The sequence below is a fragment of the Tachyglossus aculeatus genome, chromosome 22 (assembly GCF_015852505.1).
Source record: "Tachyglossus aculeatus isolate mTacAcu1 chromosome 22, mTacAcu1.pri, whole genome shotgun sequence".
NCBI classification, from domain to species: Eukaryota; Metazoa; Chordata; class Mammalia; order Monotremata; family Tachyglossidae; genus Tachyglossus; species Tachyglossus aculeatus.
The window spans coordinates 58,818,208-58,843,625 of NC_052087.1; the positions used below are offsets into that span (position 1 = coordinate 58,818,208).

At 46.7% G+C, this 25,418-nt stretch overlaps 1 protein-coding gene across 1 annotated transcript; it reads right to left on the minus strand.

Annotated features, from left to right (window-relative positions):
- Nucleotides 1-718: 718 nt before the first annotated feature.
- On the minus strand, nt 719-20,045 carry GPR152 (G protein-coupled receptor 152). Its single transcript, XM_038765396.1, is given in 3 exon segments — nt 719-783; nt 18,904-19,829; nt 19,831-20,045. Coding segments are annotated over 3 exon segments (1,206 nt in total).
- Nucleotides 20,046-25,418: the final 5,373 nt, after the last annotated feature.

Below are 25,418 nucleotides of genomic sequence, written 5' to 3' on the forward strand. Positions count from 1 at the left end.
ACAACCTGATCACTTGGTATCTCCCCCAGCGCTTAGAACAGTGCTCGGCCCATAGTAAGTGCTTATCAAATACCATCAATAGTATTATTATTATTATTGTCTGCTGTGGGACCTTGGGCAAGCCGCTTTATTTCTCTGGGCCTCAGTTCCCTCATCTGTGAATTGGGGATGAAGACCATGAGCCCCACGTGGGACACGCTGATGACCTTGTATCTCCCCCAGGGCTTAGAACAGTGCTCGGCCCATAGTAAGTGCTTATCAAATACCATCAATATTATTATTATTATTGTCTGCTGTGTGACCTTGGGCAAGCAGCTTTATTGCTCTGTGCCTCAGTTCCCTCATCTGTGAATTGGGGATGAAGACTGTGAGCCCCACGTGGGACAAGCTGATGACCTTGTATCTCCTCCAGCGCTGAGAACAGTGCTCGGCCCATAGTAAGCGCTTATCAAATACCATCAATATTATCATTATTATTGTCTGCTGTGTGACCTTGGGCAAGCCGCTTTATTTCTCTGGGCCTCAGTTCCCTCATCTGTGAGTTGGGGATGAAGACTGTGAGCCCCACGTGGGACAAGCTGATGACCTTGTATCTCCCCCAGCGCTTAGAACAGTGCTCGGCACATAGTAGGCGCTCAACAAATACCATCGTTTTTATTAATTATGGTGGCCCATGGGTAACGCTGCTTTGAGGGGGCTTTGGGGAGGGGTGAGGGGGTCACTGAGGGGATATTTCGGGGGTCAGGGCCCGGGGAGCGGTGAGGGATGTCAGGGTGAGGTTGCCTGGAAACGGAGATCTCAGAGCGGAGATTACCCAGGTAATCACGGGGATGACGAGGTGAGGATGGGAAGACCTGGGTTCGAATCCAGGTGAGGTTCCACCTTGGGAAGCAGCCTCGAATAGTAGCTAGAGCAATGGCCTTGGAGTCGGAAGGTCATGGGTTCTAATCTCAGCTCCTTTAACAAACACCATTATCATTATTATTATTATTATTATTGACTCCTATTTATATTGACTTCTATTTATTTTATTGTGTTAGTATGTTTGGTTTTGTTCTCTGTCTCCCCCTTTTAGACTGTGAGCCCACTGTTGGGTAGGGACTGTCTCTATATGTTGCCAACTTGGACTTCCCAAGCGCTTAGTACAGTGCTCTGCACACAGTAAGTGCTCAATAAATACGATTGATTGATTGATTGATTGATTGACTCCGCTCTCTCATTCTCCCCACACATCCAATCCGTCACCAAAACCTGCCGGTCCCAACTTCACAATATCCCCAAGATTCTCCCTTTCCTCTCCATCCTAACCGCCACCACATTAGTACAATCACTCATCCTACCCCCTTCCCCTCCCCACAGCACCTGTATCATCATCAATCGTATTTATTGAGCGCTTACAGTGTGCAGAGCACTGTACTAAGCGCTTGGGAAGTCCAAATTGGCAACATATAGAGACGGTCCCTACCCAACTGTGGGCTCACAGTCTAAAAGGGGAGACAAAACCAAACATACTAACAAAATAAAATAAATAGAATAGATATGTACAAGTAAAATAAGTAAATAGAGTAATAAATCTGTAAAAACATATATACATATATACAGGTGCTGTGGGGAAGGGAAGGAGGTAAGATGGGGGGGATGGAGAGGGGGACGAGGGAAGAGGAAGGAAGGGGCTCAGTCTGGGAAGGCCTCCTGGAGGAGGTGAGCTCTCAGTAGGGCCTTGGATATATTTAGACAGATTTATTACTCTCTTTATTTTATTAATAATGTGTGTTTAGCTATAATTCTATCTCTTCTGACGGTATTAACACCTTTCTACCTGTTTGATTTCGTTGTCCGTCTCCCCCTTCTAGACTGTGAGCTCGTTGTTGGGTAGGGACTGTCTCTACATGTTGCCGATTTGTACTTCCCAAGCGCTTAGTACAGTACTCAGCACACAGTAAGCGCTCAATAGTTTAGTTTTGTTCTCTGTCCCCCCCTTTCAGACTGTGAGCCCACTGTTGGGTAGGGACTGTCTCTATATGTTGCCAACTTGTACTTCCCAAGCGCTTAGTACAGTGCTCTGCACACAGTAAGCGCTCAATAAATACGATTGATGGTGATGATGATTGATTGAATGAATGAATGAATGTTGGGTGACGTTGGGGAAGTCATTTTACTTCTCTGGGCCTCAGTTCCCTCATCCGTAAAATGGGGAGTGAGACTGTGGGCCCCACGTGGGACAGGGACTGTCCAACCCGATTTGCTTGTAACCACCCCAGCGCTTAGTACAGCGCGTGGCACACAGTAAGCGCTTAATAAATACCATTGTTATTATTATTAATTTAATAACATCCCAACCCGGATAATAATAATAGTAATAATAATAACAATAACAACAATAATAATAATAATAATGGTTTTTGTTAAGCGCTTACTATGTGCCAAGCACTGTTCTAAGCGCTGGGGTAGGTACAAGGTGTTATTATTATTAATTTAATAATAATAACAGTGGTATTTATTAAGCGCTTACTGTGTGCCAAGCACTGTTATAATAATAATAATTTTGGTATTTGTTAAGCACTTACTATGTGCCAAGCCCTGTTCTAAGCGCTGGGGAGGATACAAGATGATCAGGTTGTCCCACGGGGGGCTCACAGTCTTAATCCCCTTTTTACAGATGAGGTAACTGAGGCACAGAGAAGTGAAGTGATTTACCCAAAGTCACACAGCTGACAAGCGGCAGAGTCGGGATTTGAACCCATGACCTCTGACTCCTCTGACTGTTCTGAGCACTGGGGGAGATACAAGGTAATCAGGTTGTCATTCATTCAGTCAGTCATATTTATTGAGCGCTTACTGTATGCTGAGCAAGTTCCACATGAGGCTCACAGTCTTCATCATCATCATCATCATCAATTGTATTTATTGAGCGCTTACTGTGTGCAGAGCACTGTACTAAGCGCTTGGCAAGTACAAATTGGCAGTGCTTTGCACATAGGAAGCACTTAATAATAATAATAATGTTGGCATTTATTAAGCGCTTACTATGTGCGAAGCACTGTTCTAAGCGCTGGGGGGGATACAAGGTGATCAGTTTGCCGCCATTATCATTATTACTATCGTTATTTTACAGATAAGGTAACTGAGGCCCAGAGAATAATAATAATAACGATGGCATTTGTTAAGCGCTTACTATGTGCGAAGCACTGTTCTAAGCGCTGGGGGTGGCGGGGATACAAGGTGATCAGTTTGTCCCACGAGGGGCTCACGGTCTTCATCCCCATTTTCCAGATGAGGGAACTGAGGTCCAGAGAAGTGAAGTGCCCAAAGTCACCCAGCTGAAAAGTGGTGGAGCAGGATTAGAACCCGTGACCTCTGGGTCCCAGGCCCGGGCTCTTTCCACTGAGCCAAGCTGCTTCTCTAATTGGGGTGCGGGGGTGGGGATTTAGGCCTGAGGAGTCAGCTTGTTGCCAGCTTGTACTTCCCAAGCGCTTAGTACAGTGCTCTGCACACAGTAAGCGCTCAATAAATACGATTGATTGATTGATTGAGTCACTGGACAGTGCTTCCTTTGCTAGGCTAACCTAGGGGGTCATTTTTATTTTTTAAGACAACCCCCACCAAGATGGGGGAAGTAAATCAGATTCCAGAGACCAAATGATGTCACTGGGTGCTGGGCAGAGTCCCTCCCGTGCCTCCATCCCGGATAATAATAATAATAATAATAATAATAATAATAATAATATAATAGTTTTTGTTAAGCGCTTACTATGTGCCAAGCACTGTTCTAAGCACTGGGGTAGGTACAAGGTGATCAGGTTGTCCCCCGTGGGGCTCACAGTCTTCATCCCCATTTTACAGATGAGGTAACAGGCACAGAGAAGTTAACAATAATAATAATTATTATATACTATACTATATTATATTATGTTATATTATATTATATTATATTATATTATATCATATTATATTATATCATATTATATTATTATGTTATATTATATTTTATAACTGGGTGCTGGGCAGAGCCCCCCCGTGCCTCCACCCCGGGTAATGATAATAATAATAATAATAATAATAATAATAATAATAATAATAATAATGGTTTTTGTTCAGCGCTTACTATGTTCTAAGCTATGTTCTTGTAGATACAAGGTCATCAGGTTGTCTCGTGGGGGGCTCACAGTCTTAATCCCCATTTTACAGATGAGGTAACAGGCACAGAGAAGTTAACAATAATAATAATTATTATTATTATATTGTAGTATATTATATTATATTGTATATTATATTATATCTATTATATTATAGAATAACTGGGTGCTGGGCAGAGCCCCCCCCCCGTGCCTCCACCCTGGATAATAATAATAATAATAATAATAATAATAATGATTTTTGTTAAGCGCTTACTATATTCTAAGCACTGGGGTAGATACAAGGTCATCAGGTTGTCTCATGGGGGGCTCACAGTCTTAATCCCCATTTTACAGATGAGGTAACAGGCCCAGAGAAGCTAACAATAATAATAATAATGATGATGGTTTTTGTTGAGCACTTACCATGTGCCAAGCACTGTTCTAAGCGCTGGGGGAGATACAAGGTGATCAGGTTGTCTCACGGGGGACTCACAGTCTTAATCCCCATTTTACAGATGAGGTAACAGGCACAGAGAAGTTAATAGTAATAATAATAATAATGGTTTTTGTTAAGCGCTTACTATGTGCCAAGCACTGTTCTAAGCACTGGGGTAGATACAAGGTCATCTGGTTGTCTCGTGGGGGCTCACAGTCTTAATCCCCATTTTACAGATGAGGTAACAGGCACAGAGAAGTTAACAATAATAATAATAATAATGATGATGGTTTTTGTTGAGCACTTTCTATGTGCCAAGCACTGTTCTAAGCACTGGGGTAGGTACAAGGTGATCAAGTTGTCCCCCGTGGGGCTTACAGTCTTAATCCCCATTTTACAGATGAGGTAACAGGCACAGAGAAGTTAACAATAATAATAATAATGATGGTTTTTGTTAAGCGTTTACTATGTGCCAAGCACTGTTCTAAGCACTGGGGTAGATACAAGGTCATCAGGTTGTCTCATGGGGGGCTCACAGTCTTCATCCCCATTTTACAGATGAGGTAACAGGCACAGAGAAGTTAAAACAATAAGCGCTTGCACATAGTAAGTAAATGCTATCATTAATAATAATAATATTGGTATATTAAATACAAAAATAAATAAATAAATATTTATAATAAAAATAATGGTTTTTGTTAAGGGCTTACTATGTACCAAGCACTGTTCTGAACGCTGGGGTAGATACAAGGTGATCAGATTGTCCCACGGGGGGCTCACAGTCTTCACCCCCATTTTACAGATGAGGTAACAGGCACAGAGAAGTTAACAATGATAATAATAATGATAATGGTTTTTGTTAAGCGTTTACTATGTGCCAAGCACTGTTCTAAGCGCTGGGGGAGATACAAGGTGATCAGGTTGTCCCACGGGGGGCTCACAGTCTTCATCCCCATTTTCCAGATGAGGGAACTGAGGCCCAGAGAAGTGAAGTGACTTGCCCAAAGTCACACTGCTGATAAATGGCAGAGGAGGGATTAGAACTCACGACCTCTGGCTCCTAGGCCCGGACTTTTTTCACTAAGCCGCGCTGCTTCTCTGATCTTGCACGGGTCACGAGTGGGGAAGGAAGGAGGGAGCCAGCGGACAGAGATCCCTCCACCGTGTTTATTAATAATAATATAATAATCAATCAATCAATCAATCGTATTTATTGAGCGCTTACTGTGTGCAGAGCACTGGACTAAGAGCTTGGGAAGTGCAAGTTGGCAACACATAGAGACAGTCCCTACCCAACAGCGGGCTCACAGTCTAAAAGGGGGGAATATTTACATAATCATATGTGAATATATTTGCATAATATAATATTTTGCATTACAATATATCATTCAATACTAATATCAAATATTTAATATATTAATATTATCGTTGCTATTAACATTAATATATTAATATTTAATATAAAATATAGCATGATATTGTGCATTATAATATAGCATTTAATACTAATATCAAATATTTAATATATTAATATTGTTGTTGTTATTAATGTTAATATATTAATATTTAATATAAAATATAGCATAATATTGTGTACTGTAATATATCATTTAGTACAGTACATATCATTAGTACAGTGCTCTGCACATAGTAAGCGCTCAATAAATACGATTGATTGATTGATATCATTTAATACTAATATCAAATATTTGATATATTAATATTGTTGTTGTTATTAATATTAATATATCGATATTTAATATATCATATAGCATAGCATTTACGTGATGATAATAATAATGATGGTATTTGTTAAGAGAAGCAGCACGGTTTAGTGGAAAGAGCCCCGGCTGGGCGTCATTCATTCATTCAATCGTATTTATTGAGCGCTTACTGTGTGCAGGGCACTGTACTAAGCGCTTGGGAAGTTCAAGTTGGCAACATATAGAGATGGTCCCTATCCGACAGCGAGGTCATGGGTTCTAATCCTGACTCCTCCACTTATCAGCTGATTTGGGGCAAGTCACTTCACTTCCCTGTGCCTCAGTGACCTCATCTGTAAAATGGGGTTTAAGACTGTGAGCCCCACTTGGGACAACCTGATGACCTTATAGCATAGAACAGTGCTTCGCACATAGTAGGCGCTTAACAGATACCAATATTATTATTATTTAGCGCTTACTATGTGCCACGCTCTGTTCTAAGCAGTGGGGTAGATGCAAAGTAATCTGTCACGTGGGGCTCACAGTCTTAATCCCCATTTTCCGGATGAGGTAACTGAGGCCCAGAGCAGTTAAGTGACTTGCCCAAGGTCACACAGCAGACAAGTGGCAGAACCGGGATTAGAACTCACATCTTCCGACTCCCAAGCCCGTGCTCTTTCCACTAAACCACAGTGCTTCATTGAGCTCCCACTGTGTGCAGAGCACTGTACTAATTCAATCAATCGATCAATCAATCGTATTTATTGAGCGCTTACTGTGTGCAGAGCACTGTACTAAGCGCTTGGGAAGTACAAGTTGGCAACATGTAATATATATATATAACATATAACTAATTGATTGGGAGGGTACAAAGCAACAGAGTTGTTAGACACGTACCCTGCCCACAACGAGCTTACAGTTTAGAGATTCATTAATTCATTCATTCAATCGTATTTATTGAGCGCTTACCGTGTGCTGGGCACTGTACTAAGCGCTTGGGACAGTACAATGCAGCAATAAAAAGGGACACACAGGGACATCACAGATGAGGGGAGAGACTCAAAGAGACTGTGAAAGATTCAGAGAGGCAGAGACTGAGCTAGAGAGAGAAGCAGCGTGGCTCAGTGGAAAGAGCCCGGGCTTTGGAGTCGGAGGTCATGGGTTCAAATCCTGACACCGCCACTTAGCTGTGTGACTTCGGGCAAGTCACTTCACTTCTCTGGGCCTCAGTTACCTCGTCTGTAAAATGGGGATTAAGACTGTGAGCCCCACGTGGGACAACCTGATCACCTTGTAACCTCCACAGTGCTTAGGACAGTGCTTGGCACATAAGTAAGTGCCATCATTATTATTATTATTAATCAATCAATCAATCAATTGTATTTATTGAGCGCTTACTGTGTGCAGAGCACTGTACTAAGCACTTGGGAAGTACAAGTTGGCAACATATAGAGACAGTCCCGACCCAACAGTGGGCTCACAGTCTTAATCCATTTAAGATTTAAGATTTAAGATTAAGTGCTTAATAAATGCCATTATTATTATTATTATGAGAAGCAGCGTGGCACAGTGGAAAGAGCCCGGGCTTTGGAGTTGGAGGTCGTGGGTTCAAATCCCGGCTCCACCACTTGTCAGCTGGGTGACTTTGGGCATGTCACTTCACTTCTCTGGGCCTCAGCTACTGCATCTGTCAAATGGGGATTAAGACTGTGAGCCCCCCGTGGGACAATCTGATCACCTCGTAACCTCCCCAGGGCTTAGAACAGTGCTTTGAACATAGTAAGTGCTTAATGAATGCTATTATTATTATTATTATTATTATTATTATTATTATTATTATTATTATTATGAGAAGCAGCGTGGTGCAGTGGAAAGAGCCCGGGCTTTGCAGTCAGAGGTCGTGGGTTCAAATCCCGGCTCCACCACTTGTCAGCTGGGTGACTTTGGGCAAGTCACTTCACTTCTCTGGGCCTCAGTTACCGCATCTGTCAAATGGAGATTAAGTCTGTGAGCCCCCCGTGGGACAACCTGATCACCTTGTAACCTCCCCAGCGCTTAGTACAGTGAGCCCGCTGTTGGGTAGGGACCATCTCTATATGTTGCCAACTTGGACTTCCCAAGCGCTCAGTACAGTGCTCTGCGCACAGTAAGCGCTCAATAAATACGATTGAATGAATGAATATACATATATATGACCTGTATATATGTTTGTATATATTTATTACTCTATTTATTTTACTTGTACATATTTATTCTACTTATTTTATTTGGTTTATATATTTTGTCTTGTTGTCTGTCTCCCCCTTCTAGACTGTGAGCCCACTGTTGGGTAGGGACCAACTCTATATGTTGCCAACTTGGACTTCCCAAGTGCTCAGTACAGTGCTCTGCACACAGTAAGCACTCAATAAATACGATTGAATGAATGAATATACATATATATGACCTGTATATATGTTTGTATATATTCATTACTCTATTTATTTTACTTGTACGTATTTATTCTACTTATTTTATTTGGTTTATATATTTTGTTGTCTGTCTCCCCCTTCTAGACTGTGAGCCCACTGTTGGGTAGGGACCATCTCTATATGTTGCCGACTTGGACTTCCCAAGCGCTCAGTACGGTGCTCTGCACACGGTAAGCGCTCAATAAATACGATTGAATGAATGAATATACATATATATGACCTGTATATATGTTTGCACATATTTATTACTCTATTTATTTTACTTGTACATATTTATTCTACTTATTTTATTTGGTTTATATATTTTGTTTTGTTGTCTGTCTCCCCTTCTAGACTGTGAGCCCGCTGTTGGGTAGGGACTGTCTCTCTATGTTGCCAACTTGGACTTCCCAAGTGCTTAGTACGGTGCTCTGCACACAGTAAGCGCTCAATAAATATGATTGAATGAATGAATGAATGAATGCTTTGCACATAGTAAGCGCTTAATAAATGCCATCATTATTACTATTTTTAGTAGTAGTAGTGCTCTGCCATCATTCTTAGTAGTAGTACTAAGGCCCTGCTGAGAGCTCACCTCCTCCAGGAGACCTTCCCAGACTGAGCCCCTTCCTTCCTCTCCCCCTCGTCCCCCTCTCCATCCCCCCCATCTTACCTCCTTCCCTTCCCCACAGCACCTGTATATATGTATAGATGTTTGTACATATTTATTACTCTATTTATTTTACTTGTACATATCTATTCTATTTATTTTATTTTGTTAGTACGTTTGGTTTTGTTCTCTTCCTCCCCCTTTTAGACTGTGAGCCCAATGGTGGGTAGGGACTGTCTCTAGATGTTGCCAATTTGTACTTCCCAAGTGCTTAGTCCAGTGCTCTGCACATAGTAAGCGCTCAATAAATACGATTGATGATGATGATAGTGGTAGTAGTAGTAGTGCTCTGCACACAGTAAGCGCTCAATAAATACGGTTGATTGATTGATCGATTGATTGATAGTATTGTGAGAGACTCGAAAGTGGAGACGGAGCTAGAGAGACAGAGACCCAACTAGAGAAATGGATTGAGAGAGATGGAAACTGAACTAGCTGGAGACTCTGAGGCTGTAGACTAAGCTCACCGTGAACAGGGGACGCGTCAGCCAACTGCTAATCTTGTAATATTTTACTCTCCCGAGCGCTCAGTACAGTGCTCTCCCCCTCGCCCCCCTCTCCATCCCCCCCATCTTACCTCCTTCCCTTCCCCACAGCACGTGTATAGATGTAAAGATGTTTGTACATATTTATTACTCTATTTATTTATTTATTTATTTTGCTTGTACATATCTATTCTATTGATTTTATTTTGTTAGTATGTTTGGTTTTGTCTCCCCCTTATACACTGTGAGCCCACTGTTGGGTAGGGACTGTCTCTAGATGTTGCCAATTTGTACTTCCCAAGTGCTTAGTACGGTGCTCTGCACACAGTAAGCGCTCAATAAATACGATTGATGATGATGATGCTCTGTACACTGTAAGTGCTCAATAAATACAATTGATCGAGTGCCAGAGATTCAGCTGGAGAGGGACTCAGAGACCCTTTCCCCTAGGCTGGATTCCCTCACGTCTGACAGAGCCAGAGAGGGACAGTTTCTGCCCCCTCCCCAGTGGGAGCTGCAGAAATCAATTAATCGCATTTATTAATAATAATAATAATAATAATGGCATCTATTAAGTGCTTACTATGTGCAAAGCACTGTTCTAAGCGCTGGGGAGGCTACAAGGTGCTCAGGTTGTCCCATGGGGAGCTCACAGTCTTCATCCCCATTTTCCAGATGAGGGAACTGAGGCCCAGAGCAGTGAAGTGACTTGCCCAAAGTCACACAGCTGACATTTGGTGGAGCCGGGATTTGAACCCACGACCTCTGGCTCCAAAGCCCGGGCTCTTCTCCACTGAGCCGCGCTGCTTCTCATTTATTGAGCACTTCCCCGTGTGCAGAGCAATGTACCGAGCACTTGGGAGAGGACAGCAAGTTGGTAGACACGTTCCCTGCTCGCAAGGAGCTTACAGTCTAGAGGGAAGGAGGGAAGGGGCCAAGATAATAATAATAATATAACTATAATAATATATTATATTATTATAATACATTATTATAATTATTATAATATCATATTATTATATTATTACATATTATATGTTATAATTATAATTATATACTATCACATATATAATAATGATATATAGCATTAATATAACAATAATGATATTATATTTTAATATAATATGATGTAATTATAATTATTATAATTATAATATATTATATGATATATGTTGTATTATATATTATATAATATTATTGTATTATATATTATTATTATATATTATATAATATATAATATTATAATATTATTATTATTATGGCATTTTATTAAGTGCTTACTATGTGCAAAGCACCGTTCTAAGCGCTGGGGAGGTTACAAGATGATCAGGTTGTCCCATGGGGGGGCTCACAGTCTTAATCCCCATTTTCCAGATGAGGGAACTGAGGCCCAGAGAAGTGAAGTGACTTGCCCAAAGTCACCCAGCTGACAGTTGGCGGAGCCGGGATTTGAACCCACGACCTCCGACTCCAAAGCCCGGGAAAGAGTGGAAAAGACCTCTCCTTTCTAGGGACTGAGATCAGGCCGGGCTGCCCCGACTTATTATTGGAGGGTTCCTGGTGGGTCTCTGGACTTTATTTTTGGCCCGGAGGGGTGTCACTCAGGGAGCCCTAGAGGCCAAGCGATCAGTCAGTAGTATTTATTGAGCGCTCACTGTGTGCAAAGCACTGTACTAAGAGCTTGGGAGAGCCCACTCTTCTACACTGTGAGCCCACTGTTGGGTAGGGACCGTCTCTATATGTTGCCAACTTGGACTTCCCAAGCGCTTAGTACAGTGCTCTGCACACAGTAAGCGCTCAATAAATGCGATTGATTGATTGATTAAGACATAATAGAGTTAATAGACATGTTCCCTGCCCACAAGAAGCTTACAGTCTAGAGGATGAGCCAGACATCGGTCAGTCAGTCAATAGTATTTATTGAGCGCTTACTTTGTGCCCAGCATTGTACTGAGCCCTTGGGAAAATAATAATAATGGCATTTATTAAGCGCTTACTATGTGCAGAGCACTGCTCTAAACGCTGGGGAGGTAATAATAATAATAATAATAATAATAATGGCATTTATTAAGCGCTTACTATGTGCAAAGCACAGCTCTAAACGCTGGGGAGGTAATAAAAATAATAATAATAATGATGGCATTTATTAAGCGCTTACTATGTGCAGAGCACTGCTCTAAGCGCTGGGGAGGTAATAATAATAATAATAATGATGGCATTTATTAAGCGCTTACTATGTGCAAAGCACTGCTCTAAATGCTGGGGAGGTAATAATAATAATAATAATAATAATGATGGCATTTATTAAGCGCTTACTATGTGCAAAGCACAGCTCTAAACGCTGGGGAGGTAATAAAAATAATAATAATAATGATGGCATTTATTAAGCGCTTACTATGTGCAGAGCACTGCTCTAAGCGCTGGGGAGGTAATAATAATAATAATAATGATGGCATTTATTAAGCGCTTACTATGTGCAAAGCACTGCTCTAAATGCTGGGGAGGTAATAATAATAATAATAATAATAATGGCATTTATTAAGCGCTTACTATGTGCAAAGCACTGCTCTAAACGCTGGGGAGGTAATAAAAATAATAAGAATAATGATGGCATTTATTAAGCGCTTACTATGTGCGAAGTACTGTTCTAAGCACTGGGGGAGATACAAGGTGATCAGATTGTCCCACGGGGGGCTCACAGTCTTCATCCCCATTTTACAGAGGAGGGAACTGAGGCCCAGAGAAGTAAGTGACTTGCCCAAAGTCACACAGCTGACAAGGGGCGGAGCTGGGATTTGAACCCATGACCTCTGACTCCTAAGCCCGGGCCCTTTCCACTGAGCCACGCCGCTTCTCAGGTCAGTAGAATTGGCAGACACATTCCCTGCCCACGGTGAGCTCACAGTCTAGAGGGGGAGACAGACGTCCATTAAGATACGCAATAGGCCCTGACCCCATTTATTCCTTTAAACAGGGTCGGGGGAGGATAATAATAATAATGATGGCATTTGTTAAGCGCTTACTATGTGCGAAGCACTGTTCTAAGCTCTGGGGGGGAGGGATGCAAGGGGATCAGATTGTCCCCTTGTATTCTATTTATTTTATTTTGTTAGTAGGTTTGGTTTTGTTCTCTGTCTCCCCCTTTTAGACTGTGAGCCCACTGTTGGGTAGGGACTGTCTCTATATGTTGCCAATTTGTACTTCTCAAGCGCTTAGTACAGTGCTCTGCACATAGTAAGCGCTCAATAAATACGATTGATGATGATGATCCTCGTGGGGCTCACGGTCTTCATCGCCATTTTCCAGATAAGGTTACCGAGGCTCAGAGAAGTGAAGCGACTTGCCCAAGGTCACCCAGCAGACATGTGGCGGGGCCGGGATTCGAACCCACGACCTCTGACTCCCAAGCCCGGGCTCTTTCCACTGAGCCACGCTGCTTCTCGGAGGAGGGAAGGGAGACGGGGTCCAGTCCAGTTCCGGGTGGGTTTCCAGCTTGGCCTTCCTCGTCCCGATGGCTCCCGACCTGCTGGAACCGCTGGCCAGCCCGGCTTTGAGGGCGTCCTCACAGTAGCCGCATCAGTAGCTCAAGGGGGAACCAAAAGTACTTACTGAGCACCTGCCGCGTGCGGGGCACTAGAGAAAGCGCCTCGGTCGCCAGAAATAGAAGATACGGCGCCTGCCCTAGAGAAGCTTGTGGGGAAGTCAAATGAGGAACACTAATATGGAAATAAATTTAAGATAGGAAGGAAGAAAGTTAGACAAGTGACTGCTAAATGTGTGCTTTTTTGAAAAAAAATGGTACTTGCTTGGGTTTCTTTAAGGTATCTGTTAAGCGTTTCCTGTGTGCCAGGCACTGTACTAAGCACTGGGGTAGAGGCAAATTGGACAGTCTGTGTCCCACGAGGGGCTCACAGTCTTTTTTTTTTTTAATGGCATTTATTAAGCGCTTACTATGTGCAAAGCACTGTTCTAAGCGTTGGGGGGGTAATAATAATAATAATAATAATAATAATGGCATTTATTAAGCGCTTACTATGTGCAAAGCACTGTTCTAAGCGCTGGGGAGATTACAAGGTGATCAGGTTGTCCCACGGGGGGCTCCCAGTCTTCATCCCCATTTTTACAGATGAGGGAACTGAGGCCCAGAGAAGTGAAGTGACTTGCCCAAAGTCACACAGCTGACAATCGGCAGAGCTGGGATTTGAACCCATGACCTCTGACTCCAAAGCCCATGCTCTTTTCCACTGAGCCACGCTGCTCCTCCCGGTCTTAATATTTATTACTCTGTTTATTTATTTATTTATTTATTTTACTTGTACATTTCTATCCTACTTATTTTATTTTGTTGGTATGTTTGGTTCTGTTCTCTGTCTCCCCCTTTTAGACTGTGAGCCCACTATCGGGTAGGGACTGTCTCTATGTGATGCCAATTTGTACTTCCCAAGCGCTTAGTACAGTGCTCTGCACATAGTAAGCGCTCAATAAATACGATTGATTGATTGATTGATTGATTAATCCCATTTTGCAGATGAGGTCACTGAGGCCCAGAGAAGTGAAGTGACTTGCCCAAGGTCACACAGCAGACAAGTGGCAGAGGCGGGATTAGAACCCACGACCTCTGACTCCCAAGCCCGGGCTCTTTCCACTGAGCCACGCCGCTCCTCGAAATCAAGGCCCGCGAGGTAAGAGGGCAGGGATGCAGCGGAGGAGGAGGAGGAGGAGCCCACTGTTGGGTAGGGACTGTCTCTATATGTTGCCAATTTGTACTTCCCAAGCACTTAGTACAGTGCTCTGCACACAGTAAGCGCTCAATAAATACGATTGATGATGATGATGATGACGATGATGACTGGGATAGAGCCGAACAGGGCCGGGATGGCGGAGGAGGGTCGGGATAGAGCGGAATTCCCTCATCTGTAAAATGGGGACTGTACTAAAGCACTGGGGCAGAGACAAATTAATTAGGTTGGACACAGTCTATGTCCCACGTGGGGCTCACAGTCTTAATCCCCATTTTACAGATGAGGTCACTGAGGGGCAGAGAAGTTAAGTGGCTTGCCCCAGGTCACACAGGAATCGATCAATCAATCAATCGTATTTATTGAGCGCTTTCTGCGTGCAGAGCACTGTACTAAGCGCTTGGGAAGTACAAGTTGGCAACATATAGAGACGGTCCCTACCCAACAGTGGGCTCACAGTCTAAAAGCAGACAAAGTGGTGGAGTCGGGATTAGAACCCACATCTCTGATTCCCCCCTCTCTGCAATGATGCAAGGGTCCCCCCTCTAATTCTCCCCCTCTCCATCCCCTTCCCCACAGCACCTCTATATATGTATATATGTTTGTACATATTTATTACTCTATTTATTTTACTTGTACATATCTATTCTATTTATTTTATTTTGTTAGTATGTTTGGTTTTGTTCTCTGTCTCCCCCTTTTACACTGTGAGCCCACTGTTGGGTAGGGACCGTCTCTAGATGTTGCCAACTTGGACTTCCCAAGCGCTTAGTACAGTGCTCTGCACACAGTAAGCGCTCAATAAATACGACTGATGATGATGATGATGATGATTATTCCCAAACCCGGGCTCTTGCTGCGGGGTTGGGGGGACGAGGGGCTGGAGAGAGGGGAGCGGGAATGGCGGGGGCTCTGAATTTCTGCCAGACCCAAGAGCCCATGGGGGTGGAGTGGGGGGCTTCCCAGTCACTCCAGTAATTCTCTAATAATTACAGAAGCAGCATGGCTCAGTGGAAAGAGCCCGGGCTTTGGAGTCATAGGTCATGGGTTCAAATCCCGGCTCCGCCGATTGTCAGCTGGGTGACTTTGGGCAAGTCACTTCACTTCTCTGTGCCTCAGGTACCTCCTCTGGAACATGGGGATTAAGACTGTGAGCCTGATTACCCTGTAACCTCCCCAGCGCTTAGAACAGTGCTGTGCTTAATAAATGTCATTATTATTATTATTATTATTATTATTATTATTATTATTATTCCCCGCCCTCCAGCTTTCGGTGTCTCGCTCCCAAACAAGGATGCTCCTTGACCATGTGAGGGGACTCAGAGGGGACAGGGAGGAGGCGGGAAGCTCCCAATCCGGGCCTGGAAGGGCAGGGAGGGGAGGGAGGAATGGTTAGTCCTGAGTGGGAGAGGGGTGGGGTGGGGAACTCCCTCAAATTGTCTGCCTGGGGGCTTGGGGGACTCTGGGGTGGGACCACTGACCATTAATCAATTAATTCATTCATTCATTCAATCGTATTTATTATTAATAATAATGATGATGGCATTTGTTAAGCGCTTACTATGTGCGCTGGGAAGGATACAAGGTGATCAGGTTGTCCCACGGGGGGCTCACAGTCTTCATCCCCATTTTCCAGCGGAGGGAACTGAGGCCCAGAGAATTTAAGAGACTTGCCCGGTCACACGGCTGACAACTGGCAGAGCCAGGATTTGAGCCCATGACCTCTATATGTATGTATGTATATATGTTTGTACATATTTGTTACTCTATTTATTTATTTATTTTACTTGTACATATCTATTCTATTTATTTTGTTTTGTTAGTAGGTTTGGTTTTGTTCTCTGTCTCCCCCTTTTAGACTGTGAGCCCACTGGTGGGTAGGGACTGTCTCTAGATGTTGCCAACTTGGACTTCCCAAGCGCTTAGCACAGTGCTCTGCACACAGTAAGCGCTCAATAAATACGATTGATGATGATGACTCAAGCGCTTAGTACAGTGCTCTGCACATAGTAAGCGCTCAATAAATACAATTGATGATGATGACTCCAAAGCCCGGGCTCTTGCCACTGAGCCACGCGCTTACTGTGTGCAGAGCACTGTACTAAGCGCATGGGAAGTACAAAGCGGCAACATATAGAGATGGTCCCTACCCAACAACGGGCTCACAGTCTAGAAGGGGGAGACGGACAACAGAACAAGGAGAGAGGTGTCTGTACCATCAGAATAAATAGAGTTATAGCTATATACACATCATTAATAAAATAAATAGAGTAATAAATATGTACAAATATACACAAGTGCTGTGGGGAGGGGAAGGAGGTAGGGTGGGGGGGGATGGGGAGAGGAAAAAAAGGGGGCTCAGTGTGGGAAGACCTCCTGGAGGAGGTGAGCTCTCGGTAGGGATTTGAAGGGAGGAAGAGAGCTGGCTTGGCGGATGGGCAGAGGGAGGGAATTACGGGCCGGGGGGAGGACGTGGGCCGGGGGTCGACGGCGGGACGAGTGAGAACGAGGTATGGTGAGGAGGTGAGTGGCGGCAGAGGAGCGGAGGGTGCGGGATGGAGAAGGAGAGAAGGGAGGTGAGGTAAGAGGGGGCGAGGGGATGGACAGTCTTGAAGTCGAGAGTGAGGAGTTTTTGCTCGATAGGTTGACAGGCAGCCACTGGAGATTTTTGAGGAGGGGAGTGACATGCCCAGACCGTTTCTGCACAGAGATGATCCAGGCAACAGAGTGAAGTATAGACTGAAGCGGGGAGAGACAGGAGGATGGGAGATCAGAAAGGAGGCCGATGCCGTCATCCAGTCTGGATAGGATGAAAGATTGGACCAACAAGGTAGTGGTTTGGATGGAGTGGAAAGGGCCGATCTTGGCGATGTTGCGAAGGCGAGACCGGCAGGTTTTGGTGACGGATTGGATGTGTGGGGTGAATGAGAGAGCGAAGTCGAGGATGACACCGAGGAGAGCTGGAGGAGCTCAGCCAGGCAAATAATAATAATGATAATAACTGTGGTATTTGTTAAGCTCTGAAAATATGCCGGGCACCGTTCTAAATGCTGAAGTGGATATGAGCGAATTGGGTTGGATTCAATCCCTTTCCCATTTGGGGCTCGCAATCTCAATCCCCGTTTTACAGATGAGGTAACTGAGGCAGAGAAAATTGAAGTGACTTGCCCAAGGCCACACAGCAGACAAGAAGTGGAGCCGGGGTTAGAACCCACCACCTTCTGTCGCCCAGGCCCGAGCTCTAATAATACTGTTAATAATAATTGTGGTATTTGTTAAGTGCTTACTATGTGCCAGGTACTAAGCGCTGGGGTGGATACAAGCAAATCACGAGAAGCAGCGTGGCTCAGTGGAAAGAGCCCGGGCTTTGGAGTCAGAGGTTGTGGGTTCAAATCCCAGCTCTGCCAATTCATTCAATCATATTTATTGAGCGCTTACTATGTGCAAAGCACTGTTCTAAGCGCTGGGGGGGATACAAGGGGATCAGGTTGTCCCACGTGGGGGTCACGGTCTTAATCCCCATTTTACAGATGAGGTAACTGAGGCCCAGAGAAGTGAAGTGACTCGCCCAAAGTCACACGGCCGACTAATTGGCAGAGCCGGGATTCGAACCCATGACCTCTGACTCCAAAGCCCGGGCTCTTCCCACTGAGCCATGCCGCTTCTCTTGGCAGCTATGTGACTTTGGGCAAGTCACTTCACTTCTCTGGGCTTCAGTGACCTCATCTGGAAAATGGGGATGAAGACTGCGAGCCCCCCGCGGGACAACCTGATCACCTTGTAACCTCCCCAGCGCTTAGAACAGTGCTTTGCACAGAGTAAGCGCTTAATACGGGCCATCACCATTGTTGTTATTATGATTGTTGCCAATTGGCAAATTGTTGCCAATTTGTACTTCCCAAGCGCTTAGTACAGTGCTCTGCACATAGTAAGCGCTCAAGAAATACGATTGATGATGATGATGATGTTGGACACAGTCCCTGTCCCCCAAAGGGTTCGGTCCTAGCCCCGTTTTACGGATGAGGGAACTGAGGCCCAGAGAAGTGAAGCGACTTGCCTAAGGCCGCGCGGCAGAGAAGTGGTGGACCCGGGATTAGAACCCAGGACCTTCTGAAGCCCTGGCCTGTACGCTATTTAGACCGTGAGCCCACTGTTGGGTAGGGACTGTCTCTATATGTTGCCAATCTGTACTTCCCAAGGGCTTAGTACAGTGCTCTGCACATAGTAAGCGCTCAATAAATACGATTGATGATGATGACGCTATCCGCAGAGTACAAGCGCTCGATAAATACGATTGATGACCGTTCCGCTTCCTCGTCCCCCGGCTCCCCGTCAAGGAGGCCCCTGATCGGCAGCCCCCCGTGACGAGCGGTCCCGAGGACCCTCCTCCCCGTCCTCCGACCGGGGCCCCCCCCCCGGGATTAGCCGCCGGGTCCCCGGGAGGACCAGGGGACGGGACCGCGGGCCCGGCGGCCGGGGGCCGCGGGTCGGCCAGGGTGGCGGCGAAGGCCGAGAGCAGGGAGCGCAGGAGCGGGCCGGGATCCGAACCGGCCAGGAGGCACAGGAAGGGATTGAGGCAGCTGTTGAGGAGGCCCAGGTAGTCCGAGTAGACCAGGGCCTCCCACAGATAGTAGCCCGGGTAGACGTCCCACAAGTAGGCCAGGTAGAGCAGCTGAGCCAGCTGGTAGGGCAGCCGCAGGACCACGTAGGCGGAGAGGGCGGTGGCCGCTACCCTCCAGGAGCCGGGCGGGCCCGGCGGGGCCGGGGGCCGGCGGCAGGCGCGGGCCTGAGTGAGCACGTGGGAGCCAAAAAGGAGCAGGAAGGGCACCAGGCCGCCCAGCACCTCCAGCGCCCGCAGCGGCCTCTCGTCGGCCTCCCACACGTCCAGGCAGACGACCAGCTCGTACCACCACGGCCCGGCCTCGGGCAGGACCAGCCAGGGCCCGCTGCCCACGGCGGCCAGCACCCAGGCCCCGGCGCAGGCCCACTGAGGCAGGCGGGCCGGCCGCCGGGCGGGGTACCAGCGGGGCCAGAACGCCTGGAGGCATCGGTCCAGGCTCAGGGCGGTCAGCAGCAGGAGGCCCGAGGCGTAGGCCGCGGCGCCCAGGAAGTAGTAGAGGCGGCAGGCGGCCGTGCCCAGCGGCCAGTGGCCCCGCAGCTGGATCTCCACGATCTGGAAGGCGGCGGCGGCCAGGGAGAGGGCGTCGGAGAGGGCCAGGCTGAGCAAGAAGACGGGGGGCCCCCCCGCGCCGGACCCGGACCCCCGTGAGCCACGCCATGAGCCCGTTGGCCGGGAGCCCCAGCAGCAGCAGGACGAGCAGGAACGCCGTGTCCCAGAGCCCCTGGGGATAGTAGTCGGCGTCAGAGGCCCGGTCCCGAGCGCGAGGGCGATGCCCGGCCCGGCCCAGGGCACCGCGACCCGGGGGCGGGCCGGGGGCTTCCATCCTGTCTTCCCCTGGTGGCCCTCCGCTGGGAGCCTGTGGGGCGGAGGGGAAAGAGAGGGACAGCTGGAGAGGTTAGGCCCCCGGCACGGAAACCTCCCTCTCCTCTTCCCGTCATTTCCCGATGATCATCGTCGTCATCATCAATCGTATTTATTGAGCGCTTCCTATGTGCAGAGCACTGTACTAAGCACTTGGGTAGTACAAATTGGCAACATATAGAAACAGTCCCTACCCAACAGTGGGCTCACAGTCTAGAAGGGGGAGACGGAGAACAAAATCAAACATACTAACAAAATAAAATAAATAGAATAGATATGGACAAGAAAAATAAATAAATAGAGTAATAAATATGTACAAACATATATACAGATGCTGTGGGGAAGGGAAGGAGGTAAGAGGGGGGATGGAGAGGGGGATGAGGGGGAGAGGAAGGAAGGGGCTGAGTGTGGGAAGGCCTCCTGGAGGAGGTGAGCTCTCAGCAGGGCCTTGAAGGGAGGAAGAGAGCTAGCTTGGAGGATGGGCAGAGGGATTGGGGGCATTCCGGGCCCGGGGGAGGACGTGGGCCGGGGGTCGATGGCGGGACAGGCGAGAACGAGGCCTAACGGTGAGGAGATTAGCGGTGGAGGAGCGGAGGGTGCGGGCTGGGCTGGAGAAGGACAGAAGGGAGGGGAGGGAGGAGGGGGCCAGGGGATGGATGGACGGCCTGGAAGCCCAGGGTGAGGAGTTTCTGCCTCATGCGCAGATTGATTGGCAGCCACTGGAGATTTTTGAGGAGGGGAGTGATATGCCCAGAGCGTTTCTGGAGCGTTTGGTTGACCCTCTCCCAGTATCTCGGCTCCGGCTTCTTCCCCCTAGACTTTTCCTTTTCTACCTGCCCCGTGGAAGGCCTGGTTCTGCCCTGATGCTTGGGGGGTGGGATTAGCACTTACCCTCTGCCTCTCTCTATGGGACCAATCACCCAGTTAGTAGTATTTATCGAGCCGTTACTGTGTGCAGAGCACTGTAATTAATTAATTAATTAATTAATAGTAGAGGGTTAGCCCTTACCCTCTGCCTCTCTCTATGGGACCAATCACCCAGTTAGTCAGTAGTATTTATCAAGCCGTTACTGTGTGCAGAGCACTGTAATTAATTAATTAATTAATTAATGGTAGAGGATTAGCCCTTACCCTCTGCCTCTCTCTATGGGACCAATCACCCAGTTAGTCAATAGTATTTATCGAGCCATTACTGTGTGTAGAGCACTGTAATTAATTAATTAATGGTAGAGGATTAGCCCTTACCCTCTGCCTCTCTCTATGGGACCAATCACCCAGTTAGTCAATAGTATTTATCGAGCCACTACTGTGTGCAGAGCACTGTAATTAATTAATTAATTAATTAATTAATGGTAGAGGATTAGCACTCACCCTCTGCCTCTCTCTATGGGACCAATCACCCAGTTAGTCAATAGTATTTATCGAGCCGTTACTGTGTGCAGAGCACTGCAATTAATTAATTAATTAATTAATGGTGGCATTTATTAAGCGCTTACTATGTGCAAAGCACCGTTCTAAGCGCTGGGGAGGTTACAAGGTGATCAGGTTGTCCCACGGGGGGGCTCACGGTTTTTATCCCCATTTTACAGATGAGGGAACTGAGGCCCGGAGAAGTGAAGTGACTTGCCCAGTCACCCAGCTGACCGTTAGTACAGTGCCAAGTACTGTACGGTATGGTTAGTGCAGTACCAAGCGCTTAGTCCAGTGCTCTGCACACAGTAAGCGCTCAATAAATACGATTTTTAGACTGTGAGCCCACTGCTGGGTAGGGACTGTCTCTACATGTTACCAACTTGTACTTCCCAAGCGCTTAGTCCAGTGCTCTGCACACAGTAAGCGCTCAATAAATACGATTTTTAGACTGTGAGCCCACTGCTGGGTAGGGACTGTCTCTATATGTTACCAACTTGTACTTCCCAAGCGCTTAGTCCAGTGCTCTGCACACAGTAAGCGCTCAATAAGTACGATTGATGATGATGATGATTGATTGATTGACGGTTGGTGGAGCCGAACTTTGAACCCCCGACCTCTGACTCCAAAGCCCGTGCTCTTTCCTTTGAGCCACGCTGTACTAAGCGCTCGGGAGAGTAAACCATTGCAGACACATTCTCTGCTCACAACAAGCTTGCAGTCTAGGCGGGGAGACAGACATTAATGTGTGAATAAATAAAATTACAGAGGGCCACCGAAGGAACCGGGGTCCGGCCCAGCCGGAGAGGGGGTTCCGGACCCCCGGGATTCTCCAGCTTTCTTGTGGTGGAGGGGAGAGGCGGCTGGGGGTGCTGGGGATCTTGGCGGTCTTTTAGACTGTGAGCCCATCATCAATCGTATTTATTGAGCGCTTACTGTGTGCAGAGCACTGTACTAAGCGCTTGGGAAGTCCAAATTGGCAACATATAGAGACAGTCCCTACCCAACAGTGGGCTCACAGTCTAAAAAGTCACTGTTGGGTAGGGACTGTATATGTTGCCAACTTGTACTTCCCAAGCGCTTAGTACAGTGCTCTGCACACAGTAAGCGCTCAATAAATACGATTGATGATGATGATGATGATGATGCGGTGGTTAACTCGGCTACTCCCACCTCGCTTCCTCTGCCGTTTCTCCCCCGAGTTTCCTGGGCAGGGGCCGGGATATTTGTCCTTAGGACAAGGCCACTGGGAGGACAAGCACTGTGCGATCCCTCCTGTGACCCTCCCCATCTCCGTTCGTTCATTCATTCGGTTGTATTTATTGAGTGCCACCGTTGTGCAGAGCACTGGACTAAGCGCTTGGGTGGCCAGTCCGACGTAACATTTACATTCCCTGCCCACAACGAGCTTACAGTGACACCAGTGGGGCCCAGGCCTCTACTCATCATCATCATCATCATCATCATCAATCGTATTTATTGAGCGCTTACTGTGTGCAGAGCACTGTACTAAGCGCTTGGGAAGTACAAGTTGGCAACATATAGAGACATATACTCACTGTCTGGCGCTGTCAGGATGGGCCTCAATCCCCTCGCCCCCTCATCCTGCAACACTCCCGCTACATCCCAACCTTCCCACCTTGCTCCTCTAATGCCAAACTTCTCACTTTTCCTCAATCTCGTCTATCTCGCCACCAACCTCTCACCCACGTCCTGCCTCTAGCCTGGAATGCCCTCATATCCGACAATGAATTACTCTCCCTCCCTTCAAAAACTGTGAGCCCACTGTTGGGTAGGGACTGTCGCTATATGTTGCCAACTTGTACTTCCCAAGCGCTCAGTACAGTGCTCTGCACACAGTAAGCGCTCAATAAATACTATTGATGATGAGGATGATGATGCGGTGGTTAACTCGGCTACTCCCACCTCGCTTCCTCTGCCGTTTCTCCCTCGAGTTTCCTGGGCAGGGGCCGGGATATTTGTCCTTAGGACAAGGCCACTGGGAGGACAAGCACTCTGCGATCCCTCCTCGGACCCTCCCCAGCTCCGTTCGTTTATCCGTTCAGTTGTATTTATTGAGTGCCACCATTGTGCAGAGTACTGGACTAAGTGCTTGGGTGGCCAGTCCGATGTAACATTTACATTCCCTGCCCACAACGAGCTTACAGTGACACCAGTGGGGCCCAGGCCTCTACTCATCATCATCATCATCATCAATCGTATTTATTGAGCACTTACTGGGTGCAGAGCACTGTACTAAGCGCTTGGGAAGTACAAATTGGCAACATATAGAGCCATATACTCACTGTCTGGCGCTGTCAGGATGGGCCCCAATCCCCTCGCCCCCTCATCCCGCAACTCTCCCGCTACATCCCAACCCTCCCACGTCGCTCCTCTAATGCCAAACTTCTCCCTGTTCCTCAATCTCGTCTATCTCGCCGCCCACCTCTCACCCACGTCCTGCCTCTAGCCTGGAATATATATATGTTTGTACATATTTTTTTACTCTATTTATTTAATTTATTTGTACATATCTATTTTATTTTGTTAGTATGTTTGGTTTTGTTCTCTGTCTCCCCCTTTTAGACTGTGAGCCCACTGTTGGGTAGGGACTGTCTCTATATGTTGCCAATTTGTACTTCCCAAGGGCTTAGTACAGTGCTCTGCACACAGTAAGTGCTCAATAAATACGATTGATGATGATGATGGAATGCCCTCCCTCATATCATCATCATCATCATCAATCGTATTTATTGAGCGCTTACTATGTGCAGAGCACTGTACTAAGCGCTTAATCCGACAATGAATTACTCTCCCTCCCTTCGAAGACTGTGAGCCCACTGTTGGGTAGGGACTGTCGCTATATGTTGCCAACTTGTACTTCCCAAGCGCTCAGTACAGTGCTCTGCACACAGTAAGCGCTCAATAAATACGATTGATTGATTGATTCAAAGCCTTACTGAAGGTCTGTTTCCTCCAAGAGGCTTTCCCTGACTACGCCCTCCTTTCCTCTTCTCCCACTCCCCTCTGCTCTGATTTGTTCCCTTTATTCATCCCCACCTCCCAGCTCCACAGCACTTATGTCCATATCTGCCCTTCACTTCCTTCTATTAATAATAATAATAATAATAATAATGGCATTTATTAAGTTCCTACTATCATCAGTCGTATTTATTGAGCGCTTACTGTGTGCAGAGCACTGTACTAAGCGCTTGGGAAGTACAAGTTGGCAACATATAGAGACGGTCCCTACCCAACAGAGGGCTCACAGTCTAAGTCAAAGTCTATGTGCAAAGCACTGTTCTCAGCGCCAGGGAGGTTACAAGGCGATCAGGTTGTCCCACGGGGGGCTCACAGTCTTAATCCCCATTTTACAGATGAGGTAACTGAGGCACAGAGAAGTGGAGTGACTTGCCCAAAGTCACCCAGCTGACAAGTGGCAGAGCGGGGATTTGACTTTGTCACACAGCGCATTATTAAGCGCTTACTATGTGCCAAGCACTGTTCTCAGCGCCGGGGAGGTTACAAGGCGATCAGGTTGTCCCACGGGGGGCTCACAGTCTTAATCCCCATTTTACAGATGAGGTAACTGAGGCACAGAGAAGTTAAGTGACTTGCCTAAAGTCACACAGCTGACGTGGCAGAGCGGAGATTTGACTTTGTCGCACAGCGCTTTATTAAGCGCTTACTATGTGCCAAGCACTGTTCTCAGCGCCGGGGAGGTTACAAGGCGATCAGGTTGTCCCACGGGGGGCTCACAGTCTTAATCCCCATTTTACAGATGAGGTAACTGAGGCACAGAGAAGTTAAGTGACTTGCCTAAAAAGTCACCCAGCTGACAAGTGGCGGAGCGGAGATTTGACTTGGTCACATAGCGCTTTATTAAGCACTTACTATGTGCTAAGCACTGTTCTCAGCGCCGGGG